Source organism: Dioscorea cayenensis, chromosome 19 (genome assembly GCF_009730915.1).
Source record: "Dioscorea cayenensis subsp. rotundata cultivar TDr96_F1 chromosome 19, TDr96_F1_v2_PseudoChromosome.rev07_lg8_w22 25.fasta, whole genome shotgun sequence".
NCBI lineage: Eukaryota > Viridiplantae > Streptophyta > Magnoliopsida > Dioscoreales > Dioscoreaceae > Dioscorea > Dioscorea cayenensis.
The window spans coordinates 23,009,483-23,025,050 of record NC_052489.1 but is presented as its reverse complement, the minus strand read 5'-3'; the positions used below and the strand labels follow the sequence as shown (position 1 = coordinate 23,025,050).

Here is a 15,568-nt window from a genome sequence, read left to right as displayed (position 1 = left end):
ATATTTCTGGTTTTGAAGATTCAGAGTTACTGTCTTTTAATTTTATCCTCCTTTTAGTTGGGGGTGTGCCATGGTGATTATTTATTTTTTTTTTTTAGAAAATTTTCAAAATTGTGATTCTTTTCTGGTTTTTCACAGGAACACTACTATGTTGGACGTGGGATGTACGAGAGGACCACTGATTATATAAAGTAAGTTTTCATGTTTCTTGTTTTCTTTAGCAATGCTACTTGTTCGTAGTTCTTATTGAACCTGTGTATATGTCCTCCAAGGATGCTCTCTGTAATCCTGTTATTGGAATCAATGGCGCATAACATTTTGTCCCAAGTTTGTTGTTATTCAATGGATATCATTAGTTTATTCCGTTTTTGATGAGGTAGTCGTTTTTAAGTTAATTAATTATCTAAGATGATGTATGATTTGCAACATAAAATACAGTAGCCCAGCAGACAAGCATTAACATTTGCAGCTATACACTGTCTTGCCATTATAGGTAGAAATATTCTACAAGTGAAGTTCTGAAGATGCGTGAATGTTATGTTTTAACTTGACCATTTACAAGATGAATGAGAATGTTGATTGGTGGAGGCACCAATATCATGCTAACATACTTTTGAAGATGGTAATGCTTGGAGATAATGTCAACATTGTTTCTGTTTCAAATCTGCGAAATTTGATTAGTTGGATCATGAGAGTGAATGGTGTTAATAGCATATTTTGCTTAGTTACTGTTAGAATTTTTTTAGGTTTATGGTTTGATGGTCTACGAGTTTAGAAGTGAATACTTTAAGTGTGGTTGGTGATATGATAATGAGGGGGCCTTCTCGTCAAATATTGAACATACCCTTTTTTCTTCTTTTTTTCCTTGTTTGCCAAAATTTGATGATAATGAAAGAGTTTAAGCAGTATTTCCTAGAACTATCTTTTTCTGAATCACAACTTTCATCATACTAACCTTATAGTTGCCAAACAGAGTTTACTCTGATAATAGATATGTAGTGTTGATGGTTTAGGCTTTTGCTTTATGTTTCTCTTTTGTTTTTGTGTTAAATATATTTATTCTGATTAAGCAAACCCTGAGGTGATATACTTGTGGAATAATGATTGATATTCTCAATTTTTTATTTCCTGCTTGTATTAATTTTTTCGTTAGCAAAATCTATGTGTGTGTGTTTTTTTTTCTTTTTGGTCCTTGTCCCATCTGTTTCCTAGGGTGAGGTACCTGGAGTCATATTAGACCTCACATAGCGGGTGTTTACATAAGGATTCGAACTCGAAACCTCTTGCTTAAGCAACCCAAGTCTCTACCACTTAGACCAATCCTTGATGGTAGTATTTATATTTATCATCTGATAGAAGTAGTTTATGAATTTTGGAATTATGAGTTATTAGCTACTTGGTTATAATAGCTTTAGTCAACTGTGTTTTGCTGGACACAATCTTCTGTGGTTGAATTTCTAGTTTTTAGTTCCTATTCATGGTATGAGCTTGTGGTTTATCAGTTAAAGTTATGTTGCATTTTGACCTTTTGTTTGAAACTGAAGATGCCATTAAATTTTCTGATGTTGCAGATATGTGCTCTTTTGGCTTGTTGTTCTGGGTTGCAAGTTTTCATTCGCATATTTTCTTCTGGAAAGTATTATTTAAATACTTGTCTTTCTAATTGATTGTTTCATTTATAACTTTCTGACGGACATGGTATAATGCAGATCAAGCCATTAGTTGAACCAACACAGATCATTGTTAACTTAACCAGATTAGAATATTCGTGGCATGATTTAGTCTCAAAAGGTATTTTTTCATTGGTATAAATTTTTTGTTGTATGTTGTGAGTTTTGAGAAATGGCAGCCTGTGTTGAGGACAAAACCTCTATTATTTCTTGTGAAAAGGGTTTCTTGTATGTTATTTAGCCATCTGCTGATCAGAATATTTTGTGGCATGATTTAGCCATGTGTTGATTTCAGTCATTCCAATAAGCAGGTTGTGGGTGCCTTAAAGAAGCGTGGCAACCAGTAACTTCAGTTTTTGATTATTTTATTATTTGGATGCAGAAACTAGTTATAATTCGAAAGAGTTTATTTTATTATATTTGATCTGCTGTCGACAAATACGTAATTTGGTAATATTAGGTCAAGAATTTTCTTATTGCATCATTCAAATTTTGTCAAATCTTTATTGTAGAAATTAGTTTGGTGATTATGTTCAGCATTTCCATATAGAATTTGTGCTAACTTTGTGATATTGCAGTTTTATTAGTGTAAAGGTGTGACCTTGTCTCATGCAGTACAACTTACTCTCCTCATTTTCTTGTTCTTTTATACTTTGGATTAAAGCTTGATGACATATTTCTGGCTTATGATGTTTAATTTGATAATGGTGACACATCCCATTTTGGTTCCCTTGCTGTAAGATCTTATAGCTAGTGAGCTAGTTGTTGCCTTTGCTAGAATTTTTGTGGAAGTTGATCCATGAGATATCCCATTGAATAAATTTTTAAGAAGTCTACAATTGAGTATTATTTACCACAACTGTCACATATTTTCATTATTGGCTGAGAAAATTATGGTGAATAAGTGAGTTATAGTTTGATTTTTTAGGATCTGGACATACTTCCACATAACCCGAGTCCATGAATGAAGTCGAGTGAGTGCTTGATAAGGCAAGTTTATTGCTAATTGGGCCTTGTTTCAACTGCCGGCTCTAGCTTAGCTTCATGAATATCATGATTGAGCTCAAGGCCAGGTGTCTATGACGAATTCTGTAGTAGTGCAACATAGTAACACATGGGTCCTTGTCATATACTTAGTTATTTCTGTATACGATATATCTTCTTTTTATTTAGTTTGTTTCATGATGAATTTTACTTGGCTTTTTCAATGATGGTTTTTCTCTTCTTCCCTTGCTTGATGAGCTTCTATATTGAAGGTTTGTTTTCTATTTAAGGGTTATGATGTGCCAAAACTCATTTGTTGACTGCCTGCAGATAACCACAATGCTCTTACAATTCTTTGCTTATGGGCACCTGTATTTTCTGTAAGTGTTGGTGAACTAGCCACCCTTTATTTCATGGTCTGTATTTTATTTACATATTGTTTTTTTTTCTCAGAGAAATCATTGTATTTTCTGTTCTGTTATAATGTCTCTGAATTATTGCTGGAATGAATTTTTATATGTACAGTGGGTGCAACTGCAGAATATTTTCCTTGCTTTTCTGCTCTAGAATATTTGAATAATACATCTAATACCGGTTTTGCAGATTTATCTCCTAGACATTTATGTGTTCTACACTGTACTATCTTCTATTTATGGGTTCTTACTTGGGGCAAGAGATCGCTTGGGAGAGGTAGGTCTTTAAAACATTTAAGTTTTCTTGTTCTTATTAATGCATATTCTATTCTGCATGGTTTCTGCTCTTGTCTTAGATAATCTGCTGGCTGGAAGCAATGATGGCCTCTAAAAATCTTGTCTATTTGAAGTCACTTGTCTGTGTTCAGGCCTTTATAAATTTTTAATTCCCTCCTTATGTTCAGCTCCTTTTTGCAGCATGTGGTTTTTCTGGTTCTGTATATGAGTTCATGGTTTACGTGTTATCTCTCTCTCTTGTTTTTTTTTTTACATCTCTTCTCTTGATTTGCAGATCAGGTCTGTTGAAGCCATTCACCAACGTTTTGAGAAGTTCCCTGAGGCATTTATGACCAATTTGCACCCTGTTCTTCGTAAAAGGTGGTTAAAAGTGAAATTGTGAAGCTGATCTAACTCACCTGCCTTTCTTTAATTAATTATTGAATTAGTTTTTTTTACTTTAGTTTTTAATTCATAGCAATCTAATTTTGTTCTTTGATTGTTCAAACAGGCAGATGTTACGTTCGAATGATCAGGTAGCTTTGTTTGGGTCTTCAGTTCTTTATCATTTACAATATTATGTAATATCTTATTATGCTCTTGATCTTTCTGAAGTCTTTCTCTGAATTTGTGTGTATATCATTTTGTTCAATGTATGACATGTCCACAATTTGGCTTATTATCCAGCTTGAAAAGTCCATGTCTTACTTGATGCAGGATGACATCTTAAGCAGGCAATTGGAAATTTCTTAAGTTTGGGTGTCCTGCTACTTGTGCTTTTTTTTTCATCGAAGCCATATATCTTTATTGCATAATTTTCACTGTTTTCCAACATGTGTTGCATCATAGCCTTTGCAACGGCGTCGGTGTGCCGTCTTCTTAAATTGCAGCCTAACTTGTGATTTTTAAGATGCTAAAATAGCTCCCCTTTGTTATATAGGTGATACAGTCTTAGTTTGTTTTTTCAAATAATAAATTTCAGTGCATTGAAAGCAGCGGAAGAAATCTAGTTGAAGTTTGGGGGTTTAACCTTTAACTAGTGTATGTCACCTTGATGGAAAATATGGACTAGTCTGTCTTAAAAGTTTTATGAGGGAGTAATGAATGGTTTAGTTCAGCCACATGTTGCACAAAGGAATTGTTTGGAAAGTCTGGCGAATGCATTACTCTGGAAACCAATTTTCAAGAATCTTGATTGATGACGGGCCACCAACACCGGTAAAGGGACGATCGAACTACCAAGAGGAAGAACCTAAGGTAGGTTTCCTTGAAGAGGATGAGAGAGGTTCAATCATAGGAGGAAGACAGGATTTTTTTTTTTACCAATTGGACTTTATTTATTTGGAAGCACTGTACCACTTTCGGAGGACTGACTGTCCTACATGATGGCACTTTCCCCGCATTTGGAGGCCTGTTGGAACACCTTCCATAATAAGCCTATATCAAATTTTATATTTAACTGCTCTTTCAATGGTTCATTGTTATGTTGGGTATCCATTCAGATTGTTAGTGCCATGTTTCTTTGGCTTCTTTGCTGTGTCTTACAAATTCTCTTTAGAAGTCCTGATGGCAGACCTCCAATATGAGGATATGTCAGTAGTTTAGGTGCAACCAACTTTGACTTTGGCTTGCTAGTGTACTTGTGACCTCAAAATTTCAATGCACATTTAGAACTGAAATATGTGTTCTGATGCTGGGTGAAAAAGAATGTTTGGTCAATTGGTTTACAATTGCTTTCCAAAAGAATTGATGACCTATTTTTTTTTACCATAATTAATGCTATATTATTCCTTTTCTATTGAAGGTCCTTGAGTTGAACAAGTTTGATGCTGCTAGATTTGCTCCTTTCTGGAATGAAATCATAAAATGCTTGAGGGACGAGGATTACATCACTAATCTGTGAGCATGTTACATGCACTTGTTTATATTATATTATATTATCCTGCCACTTTTTTCATATGCTTCTCTATGTTTTCACTTCCTTTTTCTAAATAGTGAAACAGAGCTACTTCTCATGCCAAGTAATGCTGGAAATGTTCCTCTTGTTCAATGGCCTTTGTTCCTTCTTGCTAGCAAGGTTAAAGTTTGTCTATGTTCTTACTTGTAATTTGAAATGAGTCTAAGATATTGGATACATTTATTTTCCCTTTATTCAAACAGATATATCTGGCCAAAGACATTGCAGCTGAAAGCAAAGATTCACAAGATGAGCTGTGGGAAAGAATTTCAAGGGATGATTACATGAAGTATGCTGTTGAAGAATGTTATCATACTACTAAGCTTCTCTTGATTTCAATATTAGAAGATGAAGGTCGGCTATGGTGAGTCTTTTGGTCCCCACCTGATTCTATTTTTCCAGTAGTTATCTTGGATGAATAGCAGTTTTTGGCTTCTTTACACTTAGGGTGGAGAGGATATATGACGATATTGGGAAAAGTATAACGAAAAAAGAAATTCAATTGAACTTTCAGTTGAACAATCTCGCTCTTGTGATTTCCAGGATTCCTCCAATAACTGGAGTGCTGGTAAGATTACCATTCAATCTTATTTATTTATTTCCATTTGGGAGAATTCTGTTTCTTTTACATGTTTTTTTCTTCATGATATTAGTAAAAGAATTTATGACTAATCGATGAATTTCAAAACCCTCATTTGTCTAATGAATAGCAGTGAGAACAGTAGTTTGTACAAAGAAACTGAAAATACGTAGTTAGATATCAAATAATTCCCTGAGAATTTGTGGTCCCTAATCAGTACAAACTTCCTGTTTGTTGAGTTAGTCAAACTTGCAATAAAAAAGACAATTTATTGCATGCATTGTGCATCAACAACTTAATTAGTTGTATATGCATTATGTACAATACATATTGAGGTTTTGTTTTGAGATTGAATTAAAGTAGACATATGCTGGAAAGAAAATGTATAAGGTTAGGGACGGATCCATGATTTTTGTTCAATGTGGACAAACTAATTTAAAATATAAAAAAATAAAAAGCTTTTTTCATATAAAAATAACATACTACAATGTTAGGAATTTGCCGGGTTGTGAAACCTAAATTCCATTTAACAAGAACGATATAAAATAAAATTGTTGGAAATATAGTATCACATCGGTTGTGTAATAGAAGTGTAATGGGTTTATATATAGGTATAGAGGTTGAGCCACTAAGTTTTGAGACTTTTTGGTGTAAAACCCCCTAAGCCCATATAGAGCCCATATAGGGTCCACTAGTACCAAAAATATAAAATCTAACATGGTATCAGAGAAATATAGTGGAGCCACCGATGTGGTACAAGTCCATGTGTGTACGACCTCCATGTGTGTAGGACCTCTGAGACACAAGTAATGTACAAGTCCATGTAAATAGAGCTGTCAATTTGGGCCAAGCCCGCCGGGCCGGCCCGCCCCGCCAACTAAAATAAGGGGGTTGGGTTGGCATTATATAGACCCGTTTGGAGGTGGGTCAAAACGGGCCAACTCGTGCGGGCCGCAAGTTGGGGCGGGGCGGGCTGCGGGTTGCGGCGGGCTAGCCGGCCACCCTTAATTTAAAAATTATATTTAAAAAATGAAAAATTATTAAATTAATTACAAAGATAGAAAAGATAAATACATGTTTCTAAAAGGGTTTCTATGCGAAAGATATTGATTTTTTTAACATTTTGATTTTTTAAATTTTGTTAAACTTTACAAATTTAATAGGATTAAGGTAATATTGATGGATTGATGATTTTTAATAGTAATTGACGTTTTTCTTTTGTGATTAGTTTTTTGGATTTTGTTAATATTTTTGTGTATTGTGGCAAGATTATGTCAAAAATACAAATAAATATGTGAACTATGAAATATAATTATTTTTTAATTTTTTAATTTTTTATATTTTTGGCGGGCCGGCCTGCCCAACCCACAACCCAAAGTGGGTCGGGTTGGGTTGGCATTTGGCCGGCCCTCCCCTCCCCGCCAAATTGTGGGTTTTGGCGGACCGCAGGTCGGTCCGCCCCGTCAGCCCGAATTGACACCTCTACATGTAAACAGACCTCTGGTGTACAAGTCTGTGCAAGTTCGACCGAGTTGAACTTAAGGGAGGGTGTTGGAAATATAGTACCACATCGGTTGTGTAATAGAAATGTAATGGGTTTATATATAGGTATAGAGGTTGAGCCACTAAGTCTTGAGATTTTTTGGTGTAAGACCCCTAAGCCCATATAGAGCCCATATAGGGCCCACTAGTACCAAAAATATAAAATCTAACAAAAATAAAAGAGTCAAATAGAAACAAAACACCAGAATTTATACAGGTTCATTCTTATATAAGCTACATCATGTTTCATGCTATCGCTGTAGCATGAGCATCCACTATGAAGAATTATTCAAGAGTACAAAATTACACCTTCGCACTTTCTGTTGGTGTGTCAACATCTTCAAGAATACTCGAAGGATTTTTGAATAATTTTATTCAAGAACTATCACACTCATTTCCCTTTGTTTTCTCCCTTGTTCATAAGAACTCTTATGAACTTATACACACTTCGACATCCAAATATCTTCCCCTTTTATAGGCTAAGATTTTGGATAAAAACAACACATAGGTGGCTCTAATTACACACAAGGTTGGCTTCAAAGTCAACAATAATGGCTAGCAACCATTTACATGAGTGATCATTATGAACACATGGGCAATTAGATTTATCTTCATTTTTAACAATCTTCCACTTGATGATAAATCAAGTATTATGTCTTCACTATAGCGATAACAACTACACTCTATTAATGGAGAAGACCTATTGAAGTTGCGCACAACTTCACAACTTCTGGAGAGAAACAATTTTTGTTAGCATATTTGCTGGATTCCGACTCCTAAGGTTTTTTTCCAATAGTAACATTTCATCTTCCAAGACTGTTTTGATGTAATGGTACCATACCAGAATATGCTTTGTTCTGGCATGATTGACAAGATTCCTTGCCAGGTGTATAGCACTTTGACTGTCACAGTATTGTTATATATAGCAATTGGTTGTAAAAATTATTTTTTAAATCATTAAGTATTAAAATAAATTCATTAATATAAATAGATATTTAACTATTTGTTAATATCATTAATTAACAATTAATTAAATATAATAAATAATTATTTAACTTTAATTAAGAAAATTAAGTCATAATAACCATTCATATCAATTATTATTCACTTTAATTACAATAATTAAGTATTAAAATCAAAACAGTTCACTTTAATACTATTCATTTTATTTATTATAATTAATATTGTATTTAAGTGTTTTTGGACTAATTATTATAATAAATTATTTAGATTAATAGATTTATAATTATAAAAAGTGAAAGGGTAAATGGGTAATTTACCCATCATAGCTCTTCACTCCTCTCCCACTCCCCTAAAAAATGAGAGGCATAGGAATTCCCCCCCATGCCTCTCCCACTCCATGCCCATGCCTCTTCCACTCCCATTACTCCACATCCTAACAAAGGCTTCCTTAATGTAAGCAGTGATTCCCATTCCTTTTCTTCAAACCAAACACCCCCTTAATCAGTAGAGGGTAAGCATTCCTTAGATAATTTAAAATGTTCTGCTAATGGAGTACTCATCAGCTTAGCGTTCTCCATGTGAAATTTGTTTAATACTTTCTTCACATATTCTTCCTGTGACAATGCTAAGATGCCATTCTCTCTCAATCAAAAATAGACTCATACCTTTCTCCTTGAGTCCTCAATTAAGGTTATGTGGTAGTTGGAGCCTCCAAGAGAAGCAGCTACAGAATGGCCCCATACATTTGTATGCACCAACTGTAACTTTGTAGACATTGGTTTGACATCTTCTTTTGAAAAGCTCACATTCTTTTGTTTACCATAGATATAGATTTCATATAACCTGTGTTCAACAATTTTCAAACCAGGTAACTTCTCATTTGAGTGTAATATTTTCATTTCTTTTTCACTCGTATGGCCTAACCTGTTGTGCCATAGTTCTGTTTTGCTAGCAACGTCAGCCACTGCAACCATGTCTCTTCAATTGGAGTTAGTGCATAGAGAACTAGCTTTGGTTCCATGAGCAACTACCATGGCATCTTTACTAACCTTCCGGATACTATCATTGAAGGGTAATGCATAACCTTCATCATCCGACTGTCCAACAGAAATCAAGTTTCTCATTAGTTTAGGTACATGCCTTTGTGAATCTTCCAAGTTGAACCATTTGCCATCTTTAGGCTGATATCACCTATGCTAGTGATATTCAAAGGTTCTTCATCGGCGAAATACGCCTTTCCATGATTACCTCTCACATTTTTCTAAAATGTTTCGATTTGCAGTAGTGTGGAAAGAAGCCCCCGAATCAATTACCCAAGAGTCATTAGTACAATTAACAGATAGCAGGAAAGCATCCTATACCTCTTTAGTTGCAGCATTCACAACATCTTGATTCTTGCCATCATTCTTTATAGGGGCTTTGCAATTTCTTTTCAGATACCCTGTTTTACCACAGTTCCAACATTGAAGTCTACCATTTCTAAATTTACTTCTATTGTTTTTTGACCTTCCTCTGTTGCCTTTGTTGTTATTCTTGTCAAAGCTTCTGCCTCCATCAATATTTAAAGCAGAGCCACAAATAGTGGCTTCCTCAGAGTCTTTTCGGTGAATTTCTTTTGCAATAACTGCATCTTTGATTTCTACAAATTTTAGCTTAGCACTGCCTAAAGAGTTAGAAATAACTTCTTTCATTGGTTCCCAATTATTAGGCAAAGGTGTAATGCAAGAGCACGCATCTCATCATCAAACCGAATCTCCACAGATATCAACTGATTGACTATATAGTATTGAAAACGCACCTTTTGTCATTTTCAAGTTGAAGAGTTTCTTGACAAGATGTTTCTTGTTGTTTGCATAAGGATTTTCGTACATGTCAGACATAGCCTTCATCATGCCTGATGTGGTTGTTGTCACGGCTTCTAGCGACCCCTTGGTCACACCATGCGACAATTGACTATATTTACTGGGAACCAACCCAGCCTAGGCCCAAGAACCAGCCACACACATGCAAAATACAAGCAATCACACATACAAAACAAGGAAATGAGAGAAAAGATAAACTCTCTTTAAATGATGCCAAGATTACACTATGAACCATAATAACAAAGCCAAGACCTTCATCCAACCCTAAGGATGAAGAGGAACCAAGCTCATCACCAAGAGAACTCTAACCTAATCCCCGGGACACTAAAAGATACAAGGGATATATATATATATATAGTCCATTCGCACCCAATGAACGACTAGGATAAGAGCAATCCAAAGGCCCACACCAAGAGCAATCCAGCAATCCTAAGGCCCACACCAAGTCAATGGTCATGTCCAAGAAAACACGCCATCACTCTCAATGCTACAGTGCCCAACAGTGCTCATCCATATCCCTTGGAACAGTATAGACCACTCACTAGAACAATGCTGATCAGCTACTGTGCGCCAGCCTTATGCCAGGCCGCTCCCTCTCGGTCCTGTCCGGTATTATACCGTGCTAATCTCCTGGTAAAGGCTCTTGGTACCACCCAAGCGCATCCATGCTATTTTGGCTCATAGCTGAGCAAGAGCCCACGTTCTGCCCACCCGATCAAGCTGATCGACCGAGTCCATGATCGATCGTACTACGTGTGCTTACGCTTGACCCGGCTAATTGGCCCATACTTAGCCAATTTTGGGCCCCATGACCTATGACCACACGATCACCTGGTAACTCGGTTGAGATCCCTCGGGCACGCGCATCGTGACCCGCACTGCGCGGCAAGTCCTCGGTAACTCGCGGCACCCCGCCCGCATACCGCTTGCTCGGCACTCCTGGCTAGAATCTTTGATAATGTGTGGCCTCAACCACACATCGAATGATCAGACAGGCAATATCGACTTAGACTTAGATTTTGGCCAACCTTGGCTTTATCGGCCATCCTTCGCCGAGCGTGTAAGGTAGAACCCTTATAGTTGTCTCCTTCACTACATTGTGAGCAACAATTTTTGAGAGGGTAAGACGGATAACCCTTGGCACTTGCCTGAAAATGAGCTTCCATTCTTCTTCCTTAATAGTTTTTTGTTTTGTTCCCAATGGTAGATGCAGTTTCTTACTATATAGATGGTCTTCAATCTGCATCTTCCAAAAGTCAAAATCTATGCCATGGAATTTTTCAAATCCCAAGGCAGATCCATCTTCATTAGATATAGTTCTTCTCAGCAACTAGGCTTTGGTACCAGTTGTTAGGAATTTACCGGGTTGTGAAACCTAAATTCCACACAACTAGAATGATATTAAATAAAATAAAAGATACAAATGGAAACAAAACATTAGAATCTATACATGTTCACCCTTAAATGGGCTACGTCCTATTTCCTACTATCGTTGCAGTGAAGAATTGTTCAAGAGTACAAAATTACACTTCACACTCTCTTGGTGTGGCATCACCTTAAAGAATACTCAAGGATTTTTGAATAATTTTACTCAAGAACTATCACTCAATCCCTCTTGATTTCTCCCTTACTTGTTCATAAGAATACACACATTTCAACATCCAACGATCTTGCCCTTTTATAGGCTAAGATTTTGGATAAAAATAACACATGGGTGGCTCTAATTACACACAAGGTTGGCCTTATAGTCAAGAATAATGGCTACCGACCATTAACATTAAAGTTTTTTTTTTTCACTATAAACACATGGGCAATTAGATTTATCTCCATTTTTAACATACAATTGCTCTTTATGTATTTTGATACTTTGAAAATAGTGCAGGGTCTTTTCATTATCATCGTTATAAAATATAATTTTTTTCCTATATGTAATCAAACAATCATTCATCCATGAATTTCCTATTTGGTTGTGCAAGCGATTTTTCACAATCTTTGTAGTAGAAAAAAGCTTTTTCAACTAATAGGCTCAATAAGCATGCGGCTATTGTTCAATCACCGGATCCAACAACCAAGGTCAGGAGACTCAGGACTAAGGTGTACAAGTCTTAAAGACGAAAAAGGGCAAAAGTGATGGATTTGGACGATTAAAGAACGGGGGCGAATGTTTTGTTTTTTTTATAAAAACCTTTGAGTAAAAAGTTATTTCTCTATTATTATAGGTCAATACAAGATTTAATTAGCTTTTGTTAAATTAAACTTTTTAAAATAATGTTTTCTCGTATTACCTTTGAAAATTCTCTAATTACTCATAAGTATGTTTTATTTTTCAATTTTAGTGGGGGCATACTAAAAAAATAAAATTTTTTTTACCCAATGCATAATAGGCTTCTCAAGTTTTAGTGGGGGCAATTGGCCCCACTGCTCTATGCTAGATCTATCCTTGTTTGAGGTTGAGAGAAAAAGCTGGTATGAGGTGATTAAAGAAAAGAGTTTATGGGGTTGAGAGAGAAAGATGGTATGATGTAATTATAAGAGAGCTCACATGATTTAGAAAAAGAATGTGGTATGAAAAGGTACAAATGGAAAGTGGATGTCATACATAAGAGGAATGTGTAAGGTTGACAAGAAAAATGTCGGGAGTGGGATAGTGAGAGAATGGGGATTTGACACCGAGACTGGGATACACTTTGGGGGTGTTTGGCTCATGGATTCATGCCTTAGGAGTGGGAATGGCATGCACCCATGATGCTTAAACCCATGTTTGGCACCTAGGAAAGGAGTGAATAGTAGGTTGTCATGGGAATGAGATGCATGCATGTGGGGCATTTCCAATCCTCCCAAAATTGGGGGGCTTTGGATTCCTTAGTAATGAAATGACTATTATACCCTTTCTTTATAATAATAAACCATATTATTTATTTATTTATTTATCTAATAAACAAATAATTGTTAAATTATATTAATTGGTTGAAATAGTTAATTGCAATTAGAAGAAATAAATAACATATTAAAAATATTAAATAACAATAAAACACGTTATTTATTTATTAATTAATATAACAAACATGTGTTACGTTATATTTAATTAGTTGTAATATTTCATTTTAATTAATTAAAATAAATAATAATAATAATAAATCATGCTAAAAATAAGAATGGGCCCTTTGTTCTTTGAAATACTATTGAGATACCCACATGATGATAATCCAAGTTTATTGCATGCTATCGCTGTTGGAATGACTTTCCGTGCCATGGTAATTTGATTGTCCATGCAGATGCTTGGGAATGCTAAACCAATTTTGGCTAACCTTCCCGTTCCCATTTGGATGCCTAATAACTTTTCAGGATCGACGTGCTTATGATGACCGGCTTGGTTCAGTAATTTTCTATGATATATTTCTTACGTTTTACAGAAAGGGGCTGAATCTGCTGAACAAACTCAAGGAGCTGTGAAAGCGTTACAAGATCTTTATGATGTGATTCACCATGATTTTCTTTCTCTCGATATGAGGTCTGCTCCGAATAACTTATGTTTTCTATCTGTATATCAATGTAACATTCTATAGTGGCTAATCAAATTTGTACCTTTTGAAGAGAAAATTTTGAGGAGTGGAGTAGGATTTTTAAGGCGAAGGCGGAAGGCCGCCTCTTTACCAAGCTAAAGTGGCCTACAAATCCTGAGTTGGTATTATACTAATTTTTGTTGGCAATTCCCTTTTTCTTCATGTCTTCTGTGTCAGCTCAGCATTTTCGAAGTCCCCATTTCCCATCTTTCACTAATTTGATGTTCGGTTAGTATGGTTTAAAATTATATTATATATGCATTAACTTTTGCAGAAAGCATTGATCAAGAGATTGCATTCACTTTTGACAATTAAAGAATCTGCTGCAAGTGTTCCTAGGAACTTGGAGGCGAGACGGAGATTACAATTCTTTACCAACTCTCTTTTTATGAAAATGCCAGCAACAAAGCCTGTTTCTGAAATGTTGTCATTCAGGTGCCAGCTGCTGCCATTCTATATGATTTTCTAACTTCACTTTGCTATTTGTACTTTGGAGAAAGTTCCATTGTAGACAAGCATTCTTTTTCTAACACTATCATTTTCTGTTGCAGTGTTTTTACTCCATACTACTCTGAGATTGTGCTTTACAGTGATTCTGAACTTCAAAAGAAGAATGAGGATGGGATATCTACTCTATTTTACCTTCAGAAGATTTTCCCTGGTTGGTTTTCATATGCAGAAATCTAATGTATTTTTTAACTATTAAACCGCTAGTGTAAATGGAGTAAGAGACCATGTGTGGCCGCGATTTTTTCCCCAAAATTTGTTTGTTATGGCCGCGAGTGCCTATAGGTCTCATAGATTCTCTGAAGCTCTTTAATGAGGTGCTGTTTGTGCTTCTTTTTTTTTTCATTTATTGTTAATTCATATCTTCTTCTTTTAATAATAATAATAATAATAATATTATTATTATTATTATTATTATTTTGTTTATTTATTTCTTTTTGTTAGTTATGTATTTTGATTAGTTCAGCCGGTACGAACTAAACTGCTTTCGTAGACACTTGCCCTTATTCTTTTATTACTGGAAGACCTATTAAAGCAAATTACATGATTGTAGTTGCACCATGAGCTTATGGAATCTGTCTTGAATGATTGAATCTATAAGCCCTGGGTTTGTGAAGGTTGTTATCATAACATCTGGGGACTTACTAGTGGCTGTAAAATTAGGCGTGTTCAAAAGTTTTGAGCGTAGAGGAAGACACAGGAACATAAAACTTTCTTTTTACATTAATTATATCCATGAGGCTATGGAGCCTTGGTTTCCCAGCAAAAAGCATATCGTCTTTGATTCGAGACAGATTTTATACTTGTTTGGCAGACCAACAGTCCAAACACAAATAGAATGACTGAACTAGCACTTGGCAACAATCTTTGTTTCATTTTTGTTTTCTGTAAAATATCCTAGAAAGTTCAGGAATACAATTTATAAGCAGAGCATGTTTTGTACTTGTTATTGTTTTAAAGATGAAATTTACCAAGTCTTCATCACAAAAATGCTGTTGTCATGATGATCAGATGAATGGCAGAATTTCCTATCCCGCATTGGCAGAAAGGAAGATGCACGAGACTCTGAACTTTTTGGTAATCCAAGTGATATGCTTGAGCTTCGATTTTGGGCTTCTTATCGTGGGCAAACCTTGGCGCGGACTGGTATGCTATTCTTATGTCTTTCATGTTTGATTGTGGACCAACTGTTTTAACATTCATCTTTAAATTCATGAGCACTGTAATAATTATTGCCAATGCTAGTTTCTC

General features: G+C 35.5%; 1 protein-coding gene across 2 annotated transcripts in view; it reads left to right on the top strand.

Annotated features, from left to right (window-relative positions):
* Nucleotides 1-15,568, top strand: part of LOC120249489 (callose synthase 9) — a 44,196-nt gene that overhangs the window by 15,611 nt on the left and 13,017 nt on the right. For both annotated transcript variants that reach the window (XM_039258016.1, XM_039258017.1), the window contains 16 exons: nucleotides 139-191; nucleotides 1,572-1,632; nucleotides 1,710-1,791; nucleotides 2,985-3,034; nucleotides 3,258-3,344; nucleotides 3,639-3,724; nucleotides 3,855-3,879; nucleotides 5,148-5,242; nucleotides 5,339-5,420; nucleotides 5,504-5,664; nucleotides 5,748-5,868; nucleotides 13,661-13,758; nucleotides 13,842-13,932; nucleotides 14,085-14,245; nucleotides 14,362-14,471; nucleotides 15,329-15,463. In XM_039258016.1, the coding sequence (XP_039113950.1) occupies nucleotides 139-191; nucleotides 1,572-1,632; nucleotides 1,710-1,791; nucleotides 2,985-3,034; nucleotides 3,258-3,344; nucleotides 3,639-3,724; nucleotides 3,855-3,879; nucleotides 5,148-5,242; nucleotides 5,339-5,420; nucleotides 5,504-5,664; nucleotides 5,748-5,868; nucleotides 13,661-13,758; nucleotides 13,842-13,932; nucleotides 14,085-14,245; nucleotides 14,362-14,471; nucleotides 15,329-15,463 (1,498 nt within the window). The remainder of the gene's footprint in view (nucleotides 1-138; nucleotides 192-1,571; nucleotides 1,633-1,709; nucleotides 1,792-2,984; nucleotides 3,035-3,257; nucleotides 3,345-3,638; nucleotides 3,725-3,854; nucleotides 3,880-5,147; nucleotides 5,243-5,338; nucleotides 5,421-5,503; nucleotides 5,665-5,747; nucleotides 5,869-13,660; nucleotides 13,759-13,841; nucleotides 13,933-14,084; nucleotides 14,246-14,361; nucleotides 14,472-15,328; nucleotides 15,464-15,568) is intronic.